Consider the following 21,492-nt stretch of genomic DNA (forward strand, 5'->3'; position numbering starts at 1 on the left):
TTAAATTAGCATGCCCCATTCAAAAAATGTAGAATTAAGAACAGATATAGCCCATGGTTCACTCCAGACTTGACTGCCCTTGACCAGCACAAAAACATCCTGTGGCGTTCTGCATTAGCATCGAATATCCCCCACGATATGCAACTTTTCAGGGAAGTCAGGAAGCAATATACACAGTCAGTTAGGAAAGCTAAGGCTAGCTTTTTCAAGCAGAAATCTGCATCCTGTAGCACTAATTCCAAAAAGTTTTGGGACACCCCGTAAAGTCCATGGAAAATAAGAGCACCTCCTCCCAGCTGCCCACTGTACTGAGGCTAGGAAACACTGTCACCACTGATAAATCTACGATAATTGAGACTTTCAATAAGCATTTTTCTATGGCTGGCCATGCTTTCCACCTGGCTACCCCTACCCCGGCCAACAGCTCTGCACCCCATGCAGCAACATGCCCAACCCCCCCTATTGTTGCAACCCCTAATTCAAGCCTGTTCAACCTCTCTTTCATATCGTCTGAGATCCCTAAAGATTGGAAAGCTGCCGCGGTCATCCCCCTCTTCAAAGGGGGAGACACTCTAGACCCAAACTGTTAAAGGCCTATATCCATCCTGCCCTGCCTTTCTAAAGTCTTCAAAAGCCAGCTGGTCATGGGTGCACCTCAGCCACGCTCAAGGTCCTAAACGATATCATAACCGCCATCAATAAGAGACATTACTGTGCAGCCGTATTCATCGACCTGGCCAAGGCTCTTGACTCTGTCAATCACCACATTATCGGCAGACTCAATAGCCTTGGTTTCTCAAATGACTGCCTTGCCTGGTTCACCAACTACTTCTCAGATAGCGTTCAGTGTGTCAAATCGGAGGGCCTGTTGTCCGGACCTCTGGCAGGCTCTATGTGGGTACCACAGGTTTCAATTCTCGGGCCTACTCTTTTCTCTGTATATATCAATGATGTCGCACTTGCTGCTGGTGATTCTCTGATCCACTTCTACACAGACAACACCATTCTGTATACATCTGGCCCTTCCTTTGACACTGTATTAACAAACCTCCAAACAAGCTTCAATGCCATACAACACTCCTTCCGCGGCCTCCAACTGCTCAGCGCTGATCCCGTAATCGGGATCAACATCCAGCGGAAAATCTGAGCGCCATAATCATAACCAAATATAATAATTTCTGTTTGTCAAACATAGGACTATTTTACACCGTTTTATAGATACACTTCTCCTGAATCGAACCACGTCCGATTTCAAAAAGGCTTTACAGCGAAAGCAAAACATTACATTATGTTAGGAGAGTACATTGTCAAAATAGCCACACCGCCATTTTCCGACCAACCACATGCATCACAAATAACCAAAAAACAGCTAAATGAAGAACTAACCTTTGACAATCTTCACCAGATGACACTCCTAGGACATCATGTTACACAATACATGCATTCTTTTGTTCAATAAAGTTCATATTTATATACAAAAACAGCATTTTACATCGGCGCATGATGTTCAGAAAATATTTTCCCTCAAATGCATCCGGTGAATCAGCACTACAATTTACTAAATTACTATTCGAAAACATTTGTAAAATGTAATATTGTCATTCAAAGAATGCAACCGCATTGCCAGATTTAAAAACAACTTTACTGGGAAATCACACTTTGCAATAAACGAGGTGCTATGCTCAGAAAAATAGGCTAGGCGATGCAGGTTAGCGCCATCTTGGAACCATCTAATATCAAATATACTATTGTAAATATTCCCTTACCTTTGATTATCTTCATCAGAAGGCACTTCCAGAAATCCCAGGTCCACAACAAATGTAGTTTTGTTCGAAAAAGTTAATAATTTATGTCCCAATAGCTCGTTCTTGTTAGCGCGTTACGATGGCTACACAAAATGTACTGAAGTGCGCGGGACTTGTCGTCACGAATGTGCAAAAAATATATATTTACGTTCGTTCAAACATGTCAAACGTTGTATAACATAACTCTTTAGGGCCTTTTTCAACCAGAGCATCAATAATATTCAAGGCGGACGATTGCATTGTCTTACTAAACGTTTCGGAACGAAAGGGTACCCACGGGCGCCCGCGTCATAGTAGTAATGGCCCTCCCCCTATGACCAACTTTCCAGGCCTCTCGTTCGGTCAGTTTCTACCGGAGAAGACTCAAACCACTTTGTAAAGACTGTTGACATCTAGTGGAAGCCTTAGGAAGTGCTCAATGAATTCTAACTCATGGTGTGTTTCATAGGCAAAGACTTGAAAGTGATTCCACAAATCAGATTTCCACTTCCTGTTAGGATCTGTCTCGGGGTTTTGACTGCCATATGAGTTATGTTATACTCACAGACACCATTCAAACAGTTTTAGAAACTTTAGAGTGTTTTCTATCCAAATCTACTAATTATATGCGTATCCTAGCTTCTGAGTTTGAGTAGGAGGCCGTTTAAAATGGGCACGTATTTTTTTCAAAATTCGCTATAGCGCCCCCTTTCCTTAACGTGCGTCAAGAGGTTAAATGCTAGTAAAACCAAATGCATGCTCTTCAACCGATTGCTGCCCGCACCCGCCCGCCAATCATCACTACTCTGGACGGTTCTGACTTAGAATATGTGGACAACTACAAATACCTAGGTGTCTGGTTAGACTGTAAACTCTCCTTCCAGACTCACATTAAGCATCTCCAATCCAAAATTAAATCTAGAATTGGCTTCCTATTTCTCAACAAAACCTCCTTCACTCATGCTGCCAAACATACCCTCGTAAAACTGACTATCCTACCGATCCTTGACTTCGGCGATGTCATTTACAAAATAGGCTCCAACACTTTACTCAGCAAATTGGATGTACACTACCGGTCAAAAGTTTTAGAACACCTACTCATTCAAGGGTTTTTCTTTATTTTTACTATTTTCTACATTGTAGTATAATAGTGAAGACATCAAAACTATTCAATAGCACATATGGAATCATGTAATAATCAAAACAGTGTTAAACAAATCAAAATATATTTTATATTTGAGATTCTTCAAGTAGCCATCCTTTGCCTTGATGAGAGCTTTGCCCACTCTTGGCATTCTCTCAACCAGCTTCACCTGGAATGCTTTTCCAACAGTCTTGAAGGAGTTCCCACATATGCTAAGCACTTGTTGGCCGCGTTTCCTTCACTCTGAAGTCCGACTCATCAAAAAAACATCTCAATTTGGTTGAGGTCGGGGGATTGTGGAGGCCAGGTCATCTGATGCAGCACTCCATCACCCTCCTTTGTGGTAAAATAGCCCTTACACAGCCTGTTAGGTGTGTTTGGTCATTGTCCTGTTGAAAAACAAATTATAGTCCCACTAAGCCCAAACCAGATGGGATGGCGTATTGCTGCAGAATGCTGAGGTAGCCATGCTGGTTAAGTGTGCCTTGAATTCAAAATAAATTGCAGACAGTGTCACCAGCAAAGCACACCCACACCATAACACCTCCTCCTCCATGCTTTACTGTGGGAAATACACATGCAGAGATCATCTGTTCACCCACACTTCGTCTCACAAAGACATGGCAGTTGGAACCAAAAATCTCCAATTTGGACTCTAGACCAAAGGACAAATTTCCACCAGTCTAATGTCCATTACTCGTGTTTCTTGGCCCAAGCAAGTATCTTCTTCTTATTGGTGTCCTTTAGTAGTGGTTTCTCTGCAGCAATTCGACCATGAAGGCCTCATTCACGCAGTCTCCTCTGAACAGTTGATATTGAGATGTGTCTGTTACTTGAACTCTGTGAAGCATTTATTTGGGCTGCAATTTCTGAGGCAGGTAAGTCTAATGAACTTATCCTCTACAGAAGAGGCAACTCTGGGTCTTCCTTTCCTGTGGCGGTCCTCATGAGAGTTTCATCATAGCACTTGATGGTTTTTGCGACTGCACTTGAAGACACTTTCAAACTTCTTGAAATGTTCCGTATTGACTGATATTCATGTCTTAAAGTAATGATGGACTGTCGTTTCTCTTTGCTTATTTGAGAAGTTCTTGCCATAATATGGACTTGGTCTTTTACCAAATAGGGCTATCTTCTGTATACCCCCTTACCTTGTCACAACACAACTGATTGGCTCAAATGCATTAAACTGTTAGGGCTAGGGGGCAGTATTTACACGGCCGGATAAAAAACGTACCCGATTTAATCTGGTTACTACTCCTACCCAGTAACTAGAATATGCATATAATTATTGGCTTTGGATAGAAAACACCCTAAAGTTTCTAAAACTGTTTGAATGGTGTCTGTGAGTATAACAGAACTCATATGGCAGGCAAAAACCTGAGAAGATTCCTTACAGGAAGTGCCCTCTCTGACAAGATCTTGTTCTTCTTGCCTCTGTTTATTGAAGACTGAGGATCTTTGCTGTAACGTGACACTTCCTACGGCTCCCATAGGCTCTCAGAGCCCGGGAAAAAGCTGAATGATATCGAGGCAGCCCCAGGCTGAAACACATTTGCGCTTTTGGCAAGTGGCCAATCAGAGGACAATGGGCTTAGGCGCGTGCACGAGTCGACCCCGTGCTTTATTTTCTTTCGTCTTTTTACCTAAACGCAGATTTCCGGTCGGAATATTATCGCTTTTTTACGAGAAAAATGGCATAAAAATTGATTTTAAACAGCGGTTGACATGCTTCGAAGTACGCTAATGGAATATTTAGAAATGTTTTGTCACGAAATGCGTCGTGCTCGTCACCCTTCTTTACCCTTTCGGATAGTGTCTTGAACGCACGAACAAAACGCCGCTGTTTGGATATAACTATGGATTATTTGGGACCAAACCAACATTTGTTATTGAAGTAGAAGTCCTGGGAGTGCATTCTGACAAAGAACACCAAAGGTAATCAAACTTTTCTAATAGTAAATCGGAGTTTGGTGAAGGCTAAACTTGCTGGGTGTCTAAATAGCTAGCCCTGTGATGCCGGGCTATCTACTTAGAATATTGCAAAATGTGCTTTCACCAAAAAGCTATTTTAAAATCGGACATATCGAGTGCATAGAGGAGTAATGTATCTATAATTCTTAAAATAATTGTTATGCTTTTTGTGAACGTTTATCGTGAGTAATTTAGTAAATTGTTGGTAAATTCGCCGGAAGTTTGCGGGGGGTATGCTAGTTCTGAACGTCACATGCTAATGTAAAAAGCTGGTTTTTGATATAAATATGAACTTGATTGAACAAAACATGCATGTATTGTATAACATAATGTCCTAGGTGTGTCATCTGATGAAGATCATCAAAGGTTAGTGCTGCATTTAGCTGTCTTCTGGGTTTTTGTGACATTATATGCTAGCTTGAAAAATGGGTGTCTGATTATTTCTGGCTGGGTACTCTGCTGACATAATCTAATGTTTTGCTTTCGTTGTAAAGCCTTTTTGAAATCGGACAGTGTGGTTAGATTAACGAGAGTCTTGTCTTTAAATAGCTGTAAAATAGTCATATGTTTGAGAAATTGAAGTAATAGCATTTCAAAGGTATTTGAAAATCGCGCCACAGGATTCAACTGGCTGTTACGTAGGTGGGACGAATTCGTCCCGCCGGTCCTAGAGAAGTTAAGAAGGGAAGAAATTCCACAAATTAACTTTGAACAAGGCACACCTTTTAATTGAAATGCATTCCAGGTGACTACCTCATGAAGCTGGTTGAGAGAATGCCAAGAATGTGCAAAGCTGTCATCAAGGCAAAGGGTGGCTACTTTGAAGAATCTCAAATATAAAATATATTTTTATTTGTTTAACACTTTTTTGGTTACTACATGATTCCATATGTGTTATTTCATAGCTTTGATGTCTTCACTATTATTCTACAATGTAGATAATGGTAAAAATAAAGAAAAACCCTTGAATGAGTAGGTGTTCTAAAACTTTTGACCGGTATTGTAGTCTATCACAGTGCCATCCGTTTTGTCACCAAAGCCCCATATACTACCCACCACTGCGGCCTGTATGCTCTCGTTGGCTGGCCCTCGCTACATATTCGTTGCCAAACCCACTGGCTCCAGGTCATCTATAAGTCTTTGCTAGTTAAAGCCCCACCTTATCTCAGCTCACTGGTCACCATAGCAACACCCACCTGTAGCACACGTTCCAGCAGGTATATCTCACTGGTCACCCCCAAAGCCAACACCTGCTTTGGCCGCCTTTCCTTCCAGTTATCTGCTGCAAATGACTGGAACGAATTGCAAAAATCACATAAAATGTACATCTCCCTCACTAACTTTAAGCATCACCTGTCAGAGCAGCTTACCGATCACTGAACCTGTACACAGCCCATCTGTAAATAGCCCACCCACCCAACTACCTCATCCCCATATTGTTATTTATTTTTTTGCTCTTTTGCACCCCAGTAGCTCTACTTGCACATCATCGTCTGCACATCTATCACTCCAGTGTTAATGCTAAATTGTAATTATTTCACCACTATGGCCTATTTATTGCCTTACCTCCCTAATCTTACATTTGCACACACTGTACATTGATTTTTATTTTGTGTTATTGACTGTACGTTTGCTTATCCCATGTGTAACTCTGTGTTGTTGTTTTTGCCACACTGCTTTGCTTTATCTTGGCCAGGTTGCAGTTGTAAATGAGAACTTGTTCTCAACTGGCCTACCTGGTTAAATAAAGGTGAAATGTAAAAAAAAATTAAAATCAACATTACAAACTGTTGTATGCAAATCTCTTTTGATACAAGGGAAATGATTTTGTCAAAATCAAAACAAATGTACCAGAAATAAATAAAGATTATGGGCATGTGACACTCTGTATAGGGCACATTGAGCTGCCTGAAAAATGTGAACTAGGCCTAGGTGATAAAAGGTAATTCTCCATAGAGGATGAGTTATGGAGGATGTGAAGTCAAACAACCCCAGCCACTAATTCAAGGTGCTTCCAAGAGATAAGTGATTCTCTAATTACATATACCCAAGTCACTGCAGCCAAGGCCTGGACAACCAGCAGTGTAATTAACTGACATTCCCAACATGCTCTGCACTTGCAAAACTGATGATTTGCCTATGGGCAGAAACATCAGAGAATAATTTTGGCGGCATGACAACAGCACTGTGATATATTAGGACTTTGTTTTGCTACTAGGCCTATTTCATGAAGTCGCCCGCCCCTCCCCCAACAGTCCTTCATGATCAGCCCATGGGAGTTTGAACAGATTGGGCATGATTGAAAAATATGGTGTCTCAATATTTTTTGTTAAAAGTGACGCTTCAGGGCATATCAAGTGGCACTGAAACCCATGTAAATGGGCATTACATTGGCAGGTGAATTGTCTACATGGTATATAGTCCCACCTGTCCATGGCTTGCACAATGTTGTAGATATGCTCATTAACTATGGATATTACTTTGTAGCTTCCTTTTTGCATATCTAAATCATGGAAAATGAAAATATTTAATTGTGTAGGCCTAAATACATAAACCACGAGACATCACAGTTGAAACGAGAATTTGTACCAACACTGCAACACTTTATTTACCTGACTAATTGTGTAACATACTAGTCAGTGGAACACCAGGTGTGTATTCATTAGTCGCACACCGTAGCAAAACTTTTGGACCATAGCGAAAGGTTTTGCAATGAAAACTCCTATTGGACAAATTCCAGTAGGTCCCTCCCCATTTGGTTCCTAATGAATACCCCCCTGGGAACTTTGATTATTGTTTCTTGTCGACTCATGACCAGGACCTTAAATGATTTAATCAAGGACATGTCTTTTTAATATGAATAACAACTAGGTGAAGAAGGCTAGTGTGCAGTGTGTTATTTAAAAGAGATTGAATTACAACAAACATTCCAAATCCGATTCAAATAAACACTTCTGGAGCTAACAAGTCTCAACTCCAAGAAATCATGACCAAATTCCCATCTGCATTTTACTGTAGAACACAGTTGATTTATGTGTGGTTTCGATTCAAAATTCTTGCATTAATGGTACATTAGGAGTGTCTAAGAGGCAGGCGTTTGGGAGATCATAAAACATGGTTTAAATGCAATCATGTCAAGATGTCTTCTAGGTATGGTCGGAGGGAGGGGGCATATTGTGAAAACTTGTGACGTGAGGAAATGACCACAAACATGTCGAACGTCAGAGAAAAAGAGAGCACATCATTGCCAGTAACCTTCAATGTAGTAATTTTAGTAATGTCCAATTGTTAAACTTCTTCTTCCCTGCCTACATGATTGTAAACTGTCGGGAAAACTGTCACTGTACGCTGAGAGCTTTACTATAAATAATATAACCTATGACTGTGTTGTATCGAACTTTTGGTAACTAGTTAGTATCGTTCACTGTTTTTCCTCCATTGAAATGTATGTTGTCGTAGCTCATTTGATATTGACCACCACATCTTCATCAGGAAGTAAGCAAGCAATTTCTCAATCAACTTTGCACGCATTCATTATGAATAAAAACATTTTCCGATATACATCACATGTAGCCTACATGACCCAAGAGAAACAAATCTTACATGAAACTTGCCTCTTATGAATGAGTTCACCTCAGAGTAATACCTTGACTTCCGCGTTTCAGAAGTAGGTTAGGTATTGTCACTGTCTCTGGCGTTTAAACTGTACACCACTGAAATAAATTATGCACTGGCTGCATGTGTTTTCGACACTAAAGAAACCAACCGAAGTAGCTAGCTAGCTATTGCCCACATACTTTAAATACTACACTTCAGAGAATCAACGCATGTTTTGAAAGCAAAGATATTTGAAGTTTGATAACTAAGCCCACAAAATGTGTGGTAAATGGTTAGCCAATCAGGGAAGGGCTTGTGTGAGTACGTAATGACGCACTAGTAACTAGGTCATTTCTGAGGACGAAGAGGAAGTGTGATGTGGCTTTGAGAAATTTAGCTACAAAAATGGTAAGAGTGAGAGTTGTTTAACTTTTCAATATCAATTCGTGACAATGGTTGATATAGGTTTTCGTATATAGTATCCAATTACCTCTATATGACATGAGTAGCTGGTAAATGTTTCTGCAGACAGTATGTTAGCAAACAGTACTGTAACGTTAGCTAGCTTTGCCAACAAGGGCAATAAATCAAGACAAAAACATCTCGATCTGTGTTGTCTCAGTTTCTCCTATCATACTGACCTAACTGTTTCATTTAATGGCCTATTTGTTAGATGTTTCATTTAGATATCGATTGCATATCCACATGGTAGATGCCAATCAGTGTAACAGTTCGCAAACTCGACGAAATTGTGCCACGTCTGGTGCTTTAAAGACAACCGGGTTTGGGAACTCAAAAAGAGGTCAAATGATGACGTCAGTGATCTTCGGGTTGAAAAGTGGGAACTCTAGAAAGAGGCCCAAGTTTCCGGCTTGTAATTTCGAGTTGGATGACCGTTCAAAAGATTTTTCCCATTCGGAACTCGTTTTTTTCCGATTTCCCAGTTGTTTTCTAACGAGGCATTAGCCTTTCCGTTCCGGGCCACCAATGTAGCATGCATTTGTGTTTCATGCCGCATTCATGTGCTAGTCAGAACTTGAACATTTCCGACTTTCTAACTGGTTATATTTATACACGAGCAGCGTTCAACGAATCAGCAAGTCGAAAACGTCCGAGTTTCCCAGTTCCGACTAGCATGTGAAGGCGGCATTATACGCCGTTTACATCGTGACCTATTTCATTACGCCTTACATCATCTTCACTGACTCTTTGCCTGTGTTTAGAATTACGACTTACATGATCTTCACTGAGTCATTGCCTGGTGGCGTAGTCTTTGTAACGCAATATGGAGGAGAGTCTGTCTCATCAGATAGCGAAATATGTGGCAGGTTCCAGCAGGAATCTGTCAAAAACTTCGTAAAATACAAGGTTGCCAACAAACAACGCATACAAAGTAACATGATCAATCCACCTAGCTAACTAGCTGCCGAATAGTCATCAAGATATTCTTAGTTTGTCGATAGGCTACCAGAGTGAGTACAGGCATTTTTCGGGAATAAACATTGTGAGTAAAAAACGTAATTAAATAGCCCAATCCCTACCCCGGTATTTTATTCTGCCGCTATACAACTTTGTGTGCGTTGTTTGTTGGCAACCTTGTTATTTACAACGTTTTTGGAACGGATTCTTGTTGGAATGTTCCACAAATTATACCCACCGCAAAATATGACTTTTTCGTTCAAGACAGGATGCATATTGTTTCAGGTGAAAATATAAAATGTTTTGTAAAGTTACTTTTTTCTCAACTTGTTTATAAATGAAATTAAAGAAACCTGGTGGTTTGATCCCTGGATGCTGATTGGCAGAACATATGACAAATTACTTTTTACTCTTCTAATTACATTGGTACAACTAGTTTATAATCACAATAAGGCTCCTCTGGGATTTGTGGTATATGGCCAATATAAAATGGCTGTATCTACGCCGTATACCACAGCCCTAAGCTGTGGTATATTGGCCACATACCACCCCCTTGGGCCTTAACGTTTAAATATAGCAAGTCAAGCTAGCTGGCTAAAAGGTAGGCTAGGTTGAAGATTCCATTGTAGCTAGCGACCCCCCCCCCCCCCCCCACCACCACCAACACCACCACCTAATAATTAGCATCAAAAACGTCATTACCATCACATTAAACTTAAACGGGAGGCAACAGTCATATAATTGTCTTAACAGCCAATGCATATTATTTAACATTACTATTAAAATGGTACTTATTTATAGGAATGGTTAATTGTTTACAAGTTGCTAGCTATCCCATAAAGCCATCACTGAAAACCACATATTTTCATCTTCTGTGGTTTGGTAACTTCCTGTTCTTCAACAGTCTGGCTGGACTGAAGATGATGCAAAGTTTGGAAAGTTTCCAAGTATGCAGCCTCAGTCTGGCAATGGAGCCTTCCATTTTCACTCTGTTGTGGATGTCCCCGTTGAAATGCATGACATCCGGCGCAACATAACTGAGTGCTTATGGGTAATGGGAACGAGGCTTGACATGCTGACTATACCGGCCATGCGCGCCATCATGCGCATGTGTATTTTGTCTATCCCCACCAGACACAATCATGACGTGCAGGTTAAAATACCAAATTCAACTGTGAATCAATTCTATTAATTTCTGGGCAGGTCGAAACACACATTCAACATTAATTGACATTTAGCTAGCTAGCTGTTGCTAGCCTGTTTGTCCAGGGAGATTAACATTTGGTTATTTTACTTGATATGCATATGGGACCCCCTTTTAGTTGGTTATTTGTAGAATTTTGACCTGGAGTCATACAAATTGTGAGTTTCTCTACTCCAATGCTTAATCCACATATGTTTTATATTAGGCTATTATTTTTGTTTCATTCACTTCCCTTTGACCTGCACTGTTGGAGCTCGGCGCATAAAAATCTCATTGTACCCTACAATAACATCTGCAACCCTGTGCATGTGACTCATAAATTCTGCAAATCTAAAAAAGAAAAGCTTTTTAGTTCTCTTTTAATCTCGTCTTATTTGTCTTTCAAGCATCCACATGGGTTTATCTTCCTGAAATCCAGTAAGGAGGGGACTTGTGGAGCGTCTCAAACAGACCCAAGTTGTATTCTAGCGATGCCTATGCAAATGCTCGTTCACACGAGCGAGCGGTGTGGTTAAAATTATTGAATAACATGTATGTGTTAAATATGCAGCACACGCCACATGTACGATGAGGTTTGCACGTTATGTTGTCTACAGGAGGATGCCCAACTGCTGAACGTTTTTGAGAAGGTCCTCAGCAAAGGCAGCCACTAGCTAATGTTAAAGGCTTAGGCTAGGTTTAGAGCCTTTATACCAGATCAAACTTTATTTCAATATCTCCTTCAAAAAGTGTATGCCCATTTGTTGGGATGCTAAGAATTTGTTTTAAATGTTAATTTTTTTAATTTAAATACCTGTTTTCTTTGAAAATTTTAGTCTGATACATTTCTTTCATTTGTCACTCTCTCTTCTTGCAGTCTGCCATTTTCAACTTCCAGAGTCTTCTGACTGTGATTCTTCTGCTCATCTGTACATGTGCCTACATCAGAGCTCTAGCCCCCAGCCTGCTAGACAAGAACAAGTCAGGGTAGGTACCATTTGAGTCCAGTTTATACATTTAAGGGCAACTCGGGGTGTTAGCCCATGTTACAGACCTCGATGAACAAGGTCTATGAGTATATCACAAGCAAACCATGCAACTTAATTCCCGACCAGTGATTGTACTGTTTGCGACAAGTTCTGATTTTAAAAAGGCATTATTTACAGTGCCCAATAAATAATGAAATCCAATTGTTAGATGCTACCAGGGCCTAAAATGTACTTTTTGGACCACCAGCCACTGTGGCAGGTAGATTTTAAACAATCTAGAAGCCACTCAGATTTTTTCCCAGACAAAATATATTTTTGTCATGCATACATATTTTTTGTCATGCATACATCAAAGAACAAACTAAAAGCAGATGACCATGCTTTGTAATGTTTCTAAAACAAGACATTTCTTAGTAAAGACACGAGCCTACCAGACGAGCTAAATTACTTATATGCTTGCTTCGAGGCAAGCAACACTGAAGCATACATGAGAGCATCAACCGTTCCGGATGACTTTGTAATCACTCTCTCCGTTGCCAATGTAAGACCTTTAAACAGGTCAACATTCACACGCATTGCCAGGGTGTGTACTCTGAGCATGCTCTGACTAGGGCGTCTCTTTGCTGTCAGTGGAAGCAGAAGACTCAAACTAGCATTGAAAACAACCAAGCTTGTGAGCAAAACAATGTAAATAGCAAAGAAACACGAGGACAAAGTAACTTTGTAGACTTGCACATAAATTAGACCCATTTTTATGCCTGTGCGCAGCACCTCCAACAATCTATATCAGCACTTCGCGGGATTTTTCTGTTAGCGTCTAACAACTGGATTTAATACTTTTTTGTGCACTGCTCAGTGATGCCAATTTAATAACAACAGCCTACCGACTATCGATATACATTCTAATGTGGGACGCATCTCCAATGTTATTCCCTAAGACGGAATGTTACTGTTGTAATAACTACACTGGGCTACCAGATATAATGCAGTTATAAGGACAAAGCAGTGTACCATACATTTCAGCTAGAAGAACAAGACTTCTTCTATTAACCTGCCTCTAGATAGCCTTGTTTGTTAGCTATTGACAGTGACACATTAATACTTGTGTTAAACTATTTTGTTTTATTTCTCAACAAATAAACAACTTGTCAGAGAATGTTAGACCAGCCTATTCTCATCTCCATTGGGTCATTATTTTTCTTGGGAGAACACAGTCCATGATTCACTTTAATGAGGCTGAGGTAACCTAGTTTCACGCAGCTAGAGCTAGGAGGGACGCAGTATTTTGCTCAAGAATGATTTGTTGGCTTGAGTGTTTTTGGTTGTGATGTGCCACAGCAAATGTTTCATCATGGGTCCAATGCGTGTTGCGATTGATTGAATCTCTGAGGCTACCATCACGGCTACATCGACCAATATCCTTATCTCTATAAAAAGGATGTTGGTGATAACCTAAAAGAACACTTGTTTCCTGTACTACACTCTTTCAGTGGCAAAATAAAACAATCACTGGAAAACATTCTGTTTGCCCCAAAAACATTTCCTTCAGATACATGAGCTAATTTATTTCACAGTGCAAGAGTTTAGAATGGAAAAGCCTGCTCTGGTCATTGAGGGATTGAGTTGGAGAGGTGCTGTTGGCCAACTAGCACACACACACACACACACACACACACACACACACACACACACACACACAGGAGCATAATCTGTCTGACCACACACACACCTAAATATTCAATATGTGGATGAAAATGCAGTCGTAGAAATGCCAGTTGTGGAATTCAAATCAAATTGTATTAGTCACATGCGCCGAATACAACAGGTGTAGACCTTACAGTGAAATGCTTATTTACGAGCCCCTAACCGACAGTGCACTTTCAAAAAATATGGATAAGTAATTTAAAGAGGATCAGTAAAAAATAACAATATATACAGGGGGGTGCCGGTACAGAGTCATTGTGCGGGGGCACCGGTTAGTTGAGGTAGTATGTTCATGTTGGTAGAGTTAAGTGACTATGCATAGATGACAACCGAGAGTGGGGGGGGGGGCAAATGTGAATAGTCTGGGTAGCCATTTGACTAGATGTTCAGCAGTCTTATGGCTTGGGGGGTAGAAGCTGTTTAGAAGCCTCTTGGACCTAGACTTGGTGCTTCGGTACCGCTTGCCGTGTGGTAGCAGAGAGAACAGTCTCTGACTAGGGTGGCTGGAGTCTTTGACAATTTTCATGGCCTTCCTCTGACACCGCCTGGTATAGAGGTCCTGGATGGCAGGAAGTCTGGCCCCAGTGATGTACTGGGACGTTCGCACTACCCTCTGTAGTGCCTTGCGGTGGGAGGCCGAGTAGTTGCCATACCAGGCAGTGATGCAACCAGTCAGGATGCTCTCGATGGTGCAGCTGTAGAACCTTTTGAGGATCTGAGGACCCATGCCAAATCTTTTCTCCTGAGGGGGAATCGGTTTTACAGGGCCTTCAGAAAGTATTCACACTCCTTGACTTTTTCCACATTTTGTTGTACAGCCTGAATTTAAAATGAATTAAACTGAGATGTTTTGTCACTGGCCTACACACAATACCCCATAACTGAAAGTGGAATTATGTTTTTTAATTAACGGAAAAGCTGAAATGTCTTTGAGTCATTAAGTATTCAACCTCTTTGTTATGACAAGCCTAAAATAAGTTAGAGTAAAAATGTGATTTGCTTATCAAGTCACATAAGTTGCATGGATTCACTCTGTGTGCAATAATAGTGTTTAACATGATTTTTGAATGACTACCTAATCTCTGTACCTCACACAGACACTTATCTGTAAAGTCCCTCAATCAAGCAGTGAATTTCAAACACCGATTCAACCACAAAGACCAGGGATCTTTTCCAATGCCTTGCAAAGGGCACCTATTGGTAGATTGTAAAAAAAACATTGAATGTCCCTTTGAGCATGGTGAAGTTATTAATTACACTTTGCATGGTGTATCAATACACCCAGTCACTTCAAAGATACAGGCGTCCTTCCTAACTCCATTGCCGGATTTCACCATGAGGCCAATATTGACTTTAAAACAGAGTTTAATGGCTGTGATAGGAGAAAACCGAGGATGGCTCAACTGCATTGTAGTTACTTAAGGATCAACAACATTGTAGTCACAATACTAACCAATTTGATAAAGTGAAAAGAAGGAAACCTGTGCAGAACAAATATTCCAAAACATGCATCCTGTTCGCAACAAGGCACTAAAGTAATAATGCAAAAAATGTGGGGAACATTTATTTGTCCTGAATAAAAAGTGTTATGTTTGGGGCAAATCCAGTATAACACATTACTGAGTACCACTCTCCATATTTTCAAGCATAGTGGTGGCTTCGTCATGTTATGGGTATGCTTGTATTTGTTAAAGACTGGGGAGTTTGTATTTGTTAAAGAATGGGGAGTTTTTCAGGAGAAAAAATGTATTCACCTTTCAGCAGGACAATAACCTAAAACACAAGGCCAAATCTACACTGGAGTTGCTTACCAAGAAGACAGTGAATGTTCCTTAGTGTTGACTTAAATCTACTTAAATGTCTTTGGCAAGAAAATGGTTGTCTAGCAATGATCAGCAACCAATTTGACAGAGCTTGAATAATTTTGAAAAGAATGTGAAATGTTGCACAATCCGGGTGTGTAAAGCTGTTAGAGACGTACCCAGAAAGACTCACAGCTGTAATCACTGCCAACGGTGCTTCTACAAAGTTTTGACTCAGAGGTGTGAATACTTATGTAAATTATATATCTGTATTTCACATTCAATAAATGTGCAAACATTTCTACAAACATGTTTTCACTTTGTCATTAAAGGGTATTGTGTGTAGATGATGAAGAGAAAAAAAAGATTTTGATTTCAGGCTGTAACACAACAAAATGTGGAAAACTTTCTGAAGGCACTGTAGGTGTCTAGTCCTGCTGTGAGTATAATTAATATCATGGAGCTTCTTCAGAAAGGAGGCGCCATTGCCTCCTCTTCTACCGCCACGATAAGAGCCCGTACATATTCACGGATGTGAACTGGCTGGCCTGTCTGTGTCTCCTCTGTGGAGATAACACAGGAGAGACACTGGACAGGAGCATTATCACACACAGTGGAGCTGTGAAAGAGGCCTGCCTGGTTGCCACCTCATGGCTCAGTAGCTCATCCTCAACCCCTGGCTATAGGCCCCCTACAGCAGCAGGGATGTGATAGGACTTGGCCGCTATCTTCAGACTCAAGTATTTCTGTCCTTCCTTTTGATGTGGCTTAGGGGAAAGGCACGAGGAGGGATTGTGTAGGGTTTGGCCACCATGTTTAATTATAAAGTTATACATTTTTTATTGAGCTGTTGAATTAAATATATGTTGTTCCCTTTCAGAATTTTGGGAATATTCTGGAAGTGTGCCAGAATAGGTAAGCTATGTACAGCCTTTTTTTCTTAATTGTTAAGATGATTGCTAATATGTCGATTTGCTATATAAGAGTAATTGTGACCGAACACAGTCTTATAACTCTTCCTTTTTCTCTCTTGCCCTCTTTTTTTTAGGTGAACGTAAGAGTCCCTGGGTGGCTTTTTGCTGTGTCTTGATGGCTTTCAGTATCCTGTTTGTACAGTAGCACACCAGACGAGGAGGGGAGAAGAAGAACGAGAAAGGAGAAGAAGCATCAAATGGACTGTATGATCCACAAGGCACAGCAGAACCTGGATAGAGAGAAAGGAGAAACCCATCTCCACCATAGTAATGGATAGAGCGAGGGGTCTGTGTATGAGGCTGGGGTAAAGTCAGTGGTTGTCCCCTCGCCCATAAGGAGTGTGTGAAATTCACCAGGTACTCTAGTCAGTGTGTGTAATGTTTACTCCAGTCATGGGGGGGGGGGGGCAATATCTCCTCCACTGTTCAGTCAAATGCTTTAATGACTCAGTTTCACCCTCTCTTTGTTCATGGGATCAAAACATAGTTTCCTCTCTTGTGCTAGAGGTTGGTCATAGAATTTCAAACATATCGTGAAAGACAGTGGTTTGTATTTTGCCTTGATTGGGCACTAAACTAACTTTACTGTGTTTTTGTAATTGAGACGGGTCGTTTTTTTGAGGACATGTATGCTTTCCCCATGAAAATGATATTGCGATCGGGGAACACCTGTTTCATGGGGGATTTTATATTTGTTAATTGAACTGCAACGTGGAGAGTTTATAATGCATTTACAACACAAGCTCATAGTCATATCTTCTTTATATTACTGAGAGGTTATTGTTGGAAGTCAATGTGATCAAAATAACATGACACCCAGCAGACATAAGGCTGATTGTCTTAACTACATGTCAGTTTCACAGAGCGGTGTATTTTTTTGTGTTGTAATGGGTCTATTTATTAAATAACCTTTTTTGAAACTGTTTGAGGTGCCCAGTTTGTTACATACGTCAAGTACTTTAAGATCCATGCATCTATGCTTATTTCATATTTGTACCTGTTTCCTCCAGCATCTTCACAAGGTCCTTTGTTGTTCTGGGATCGATTTGCACTTTTCGCTCCAAAGTACGTTCATCTCTAGGAGACAGAACGTGTTTCCTTCCTGAGCGGATTTGTCTGTTAACAATTGTTGGACAAATTGTGTCATGCACAAAGTAGATGTCCTAACCGACTTGCCAAAACTATAGTTTGTTAACAAGACATTTGTGGAGTGGTTGAAAAACAAGTTTTAACGACTCCTACCTAAGTGTATGTAAATTTCCACAGTATGTCCATTGTAATGTTTACAGTAGGGTCATATGAGGATAATGTGCTTACCCTATCTGAGCTCCTCTGGATTCTGTCCTGACTGAGGGAGACAGTGAGGGGATTTTGATGCCCTTGTGTTTTCGGCTATGACCTCACATTCATCACTCTTCTATTGCTAAGGTTGTAGCACTCCGGTGAGGATGACAAACGATACAAGACGCCACTTTTCATTTCTGCACCCTTAATGCAGTAGTGCTCTGTTCCTGTTTAGTCTTCTACTTTTAAAGTGCAGAGGAAACTTTTTCTCAATTCGTTTTGAACCTTTGGAGTTTGCTGAAGCTTGTCTGTGAGACCAACTACTTGTGAAAAGTTTAAACACTACATTTCACTAGGTATCTCTGCTGAAGCCTGTCCAGAACACACAAGTTTTCCCACGCTATTTCACCATCGTCAGTTGTTACAAAAGTGTCAACTGTGGTAACTTAACCGGCAGAAGTGTCAACATACAAGAACCATGGTAGCCTAACTGGCAGCGTCCATCAATAGAATGCCCCGGTCCCCATATTGGTGCGTATCTGTTTTGGCATATTCTGATTAAGATGACCCATCAAGCAGAGCCTGCCGGTAATGCAGTGATAATCAGGCCGTGACGCAGATACAGGAGCCACTGAGGAGTAGTGGTCTCAGTCATCACTGCTGCTATCTTAAAGAGAACCGATATGGGACCTGAGAGACAGTGTTGGGCTAGTGGACCAAGCTGTCTTGGTTGAAGATGAAAGGGTAAACTCGGGTCTGTTTTTCTCTGTGTGATGGTAGTAGCAATGCCATTATGGAGGGAGAGGGATAGTACTGATTATGAAAACAAAATTAAGGAGTCCTCAGTGCTTATTCAGTCTAGTATGGCAGGACTGAGATGAGACTGATGTGAATTATCGACATTGAGCTTGGCTAATACTTAAACAGTTTGGCAAATGTCAACTCTTGTGAAAGTGGAGATGTGCTTTCTTTTAATTGCTCTGTTCATTTTAATCTGCCTAAATCCTCCTACTCAATTAATAACCATTGACAGAAAAGACTACCTGGCGAACAACTCTAGAGTAGGTTGTCCAAAACAACAGTTCACCCATTCATGTCGATAATAAAATAGTCTTTCCTGATTCTTGGTAATATATTTCAGTTGGCTGCTCTGAATTTACCCACGGGGATGCCAAAGGGTAAGGACCAGAAAAGATTTCCTGTTAAACCTGTCAGTTGGATTTCCAAATCATTGGTTTTGCATCATTACCCCCTCCCCGCACACACACACACCACAGGAGGTTGGTGGCACCTTAATTGGGGAGGACGGGCTCATTGTAATGACTGGAGCGGAATAAATGGAATGATATCAAACACATGGTTTCCAGGTGTTTGATTCCATTTGCTGCTTTACGGCTATTATTATAAGTCATTATCCCCTCGTCAACCTCCTGTGACACACACACTTCGTGTGAAAACCACACATCACAACAGACTTGTCCTGACATGGCACCAAGAGTGGGTCTCAATTCACTCTGGGAAACACCAACACAAAACATTCCACGCTCTGCTATTCCCCAGGTCTCAATCCCCACTGTGACAATACACAGAGTTAGCTTGACAGGAGCAACTAACCATTTAACGAAATGGTCAATCATTTCTTGATATTTGTGTCTTTGGCACTCAGGGATCATGAAAGAGATATATATTTTTGTTTTTTATTTAGTTATTGTGCAATTAGACAGGCTGACCCGAAACAGGCTAATTGTTATACAGCCAGTCCCAAACTAAATGGAGTATTAGTCAAGCTAAACTAATGGGATGAATAGCTTAGCTGTGTATAATGCTTTCACCTCTACTGTGGCACACAGACAAATGATGACAGAGTCATCTCAGGAAACAAAGCCCTGTCTTTCATTGCTGGGCAAAGGCTGCTTCTCCGGATTCCCTGGATAGTGTTTTAAAGGATAAGCACTCTATATTCATTGCTGTGTTAAATAGTTACTGTGTAGCCAATAGCATCATCATTATCACAATGTATATCCCCAATTGGTTTTGACTGGTCTTGGTTTACCATGTTCGCTTCATGGTTGGCAGTTGTTGGTCCAGCACCTAACTTACTGTACTACAGTTTTTAAGAATACGGTTTCAAATAAAGTTTTTATTTTGATTGTAATTTGGTATGTTTTGGGATAAACCCATATAACCTCTACATTTATGAGGTATAAAACAGAAGCCCAGATGTAAGTGACTCCATGAAGTGGCACGAAATTAAGATTTCTGATCCAAAACACCTAATTTAATTCGCTGGTCAATTTAATGCGCAATTAATTCATATGAATAGATATGGTTCATGTCAGGCCTGTTCTAATACATGTATTCCCTCTCCTTAGAAAGTTGAAATTGATGGATGGTTGGTGGGAAAGCATAAGACAACAGTACAACAGTGAGCTTGGCTCATTTGGTTTAGTTTCTGTCCTCTAGATTTCCTGTCTACATTAATGACTGGAAAAAGCCTGTCATATTGAGCATTGAGGACATGTCTATTGAGAAACAGCACAGCAGACGTATTACTGGTTTTGAGGTGGAATGGGTTCATCATGTATTCCTCTTACTGCTTTCAGAGCATGTTGCGATGATCAAATCTTCAACTGAGGCCCTGCATGGTAGGACCAGACAGACCATGTGCTCCTTTGATCGTTAGCATGGACTCGTTTGACATCTTCAAAGGCAATCAAGCAAAAACTGTCCACGACCGGACCACAGGAGTCACACAGGAGACCTAACAGACCTTTCAACATGTTAGCTAGGGAGGAGAGAGACGGCTTATTGATGAGAGAGATAGGGAGGATGTTACAGTAGGATGTTAGAAAGGCAATATGCATGGCTGGAGTTAGTTAGAATGGGATTATATTGGATATTAATACATTTTTGTTATACAGAGTTAGTTTCTCACTTATTACCTTCTGTCTGACCCCATGTTTATCCATGGCCTTTTCTGTTTGTTTAATTGTTTCTCTTTAGTTTATTGAAGCTTTAGAGGCCAAATCTGTTATTGCTGTGGTGTCACACAGAGCAACCACAGGCAGCTAAGCAAGCCCCACTGTAAAGAACACAACATTCTCATTCCTGAAGTCTTCAGTCTTTTTCCCTCCAATGAGAAAGGATTACAAAGTGAAAAATGATACCCTCATAATGTAAATGGTTGACGCCATAAAAATCACCTGTCCTCGGTTGCAACACTCCCCAACATCAGCACAATAACTGTTCATCTGGAGCTTCATGAAATGGGTTTCCATGGCCGAGCAGCCGCATGGAAACCTAAGATCGCCATCCGCAATGCCAAGCATCAGTTGGAGTGGTGTAAAGGTTGCCGCCATTGGACTCTGGAGCAGTGGAAGCGCATTCTCTAGAGTGATTAATCACTCTTCATCGTCTGGGGCTGTTTTTCATGGTTCGGGTTAACCCCCTTAGTTCCAGTGAAGGGAAATCTTAATGCTACAGCATACAATGACATTATAGACAATTCTGTGCTTCCAATTTTGTTGCAACAGTTTGGGAAAGGCCCTTTCCTGTTTCAGCATGACAATGCCCTCGTGCACAAAGCAAGGTCCATACAGAAATGGTTTGCCGAGATCGGTGTGTAAGAACTTGACTGG

General features: G+C 40.8%; 2 protein-coding genes across 6 annotated transcripts in view; one reads left to right on the forward strand and one right to left on the reverse strand.

Moving 5' to 3' along the window:
- LOC115164909 (DNA repair protein XRCC4) overlaps nt 1–9,824 on the reverse strand; it is a 69,908-nt gene extending 60,084 nt beyond the window's left edge. The window contains exon 1 of one of the 5 annotated variants that reach the window (XM_029717830.1): nt 9,736–9,824. The gene's annotated coding sequence lies outside the window, so the exon portion shown is untranslated. Of the gene's footprint in view, nt 1–6,098; nt 6,149–8,505; nt 8,732–9,735 lie in introns of those variants that run through there. The other 4 variants (XM_029717829.1, XM_029717828.1, XM_029717832.1 and 1 more) reach the window with 4 other exon arrangements.
- On the forward strand, nt 8,812–17,490 carry LOC115164910 (protein kish-A). Its single transcript, XM_029717833.1, has 4 exons — nt 8,812–8,907; nt 11,979–12,088; nt 16,477–16,511; nt 16,645–17,490. The coding sequence occupies exons 1-4, from the start codon at nt 8,905–8,907 to the stop codon at nt 16,713–16,715; spliced, it is 219 nt and encodes a 72-aa protein (XP_029573693.1). The 5' UTR covers nt 8,812–8,904; the 3' UTR covers nt 16,716–17,490.
- The last annotated feature ends 4,002 nt before the right edge of the window (nt 17,491–21,492 follow it).

Source organism: Salmo trutta, chromosome 27, assembly GCF_901001165.1.
Source record: "Salmo trutta chromosome 27, fSalTru1.1, whole genome shotgun sequence".
Taxonomy (NCBI): Eukaryota; Metazoa; Chordata; class Actinopteri; order Salmoniformes; family Salmonidae; genus Salmo; species Salmo trutta.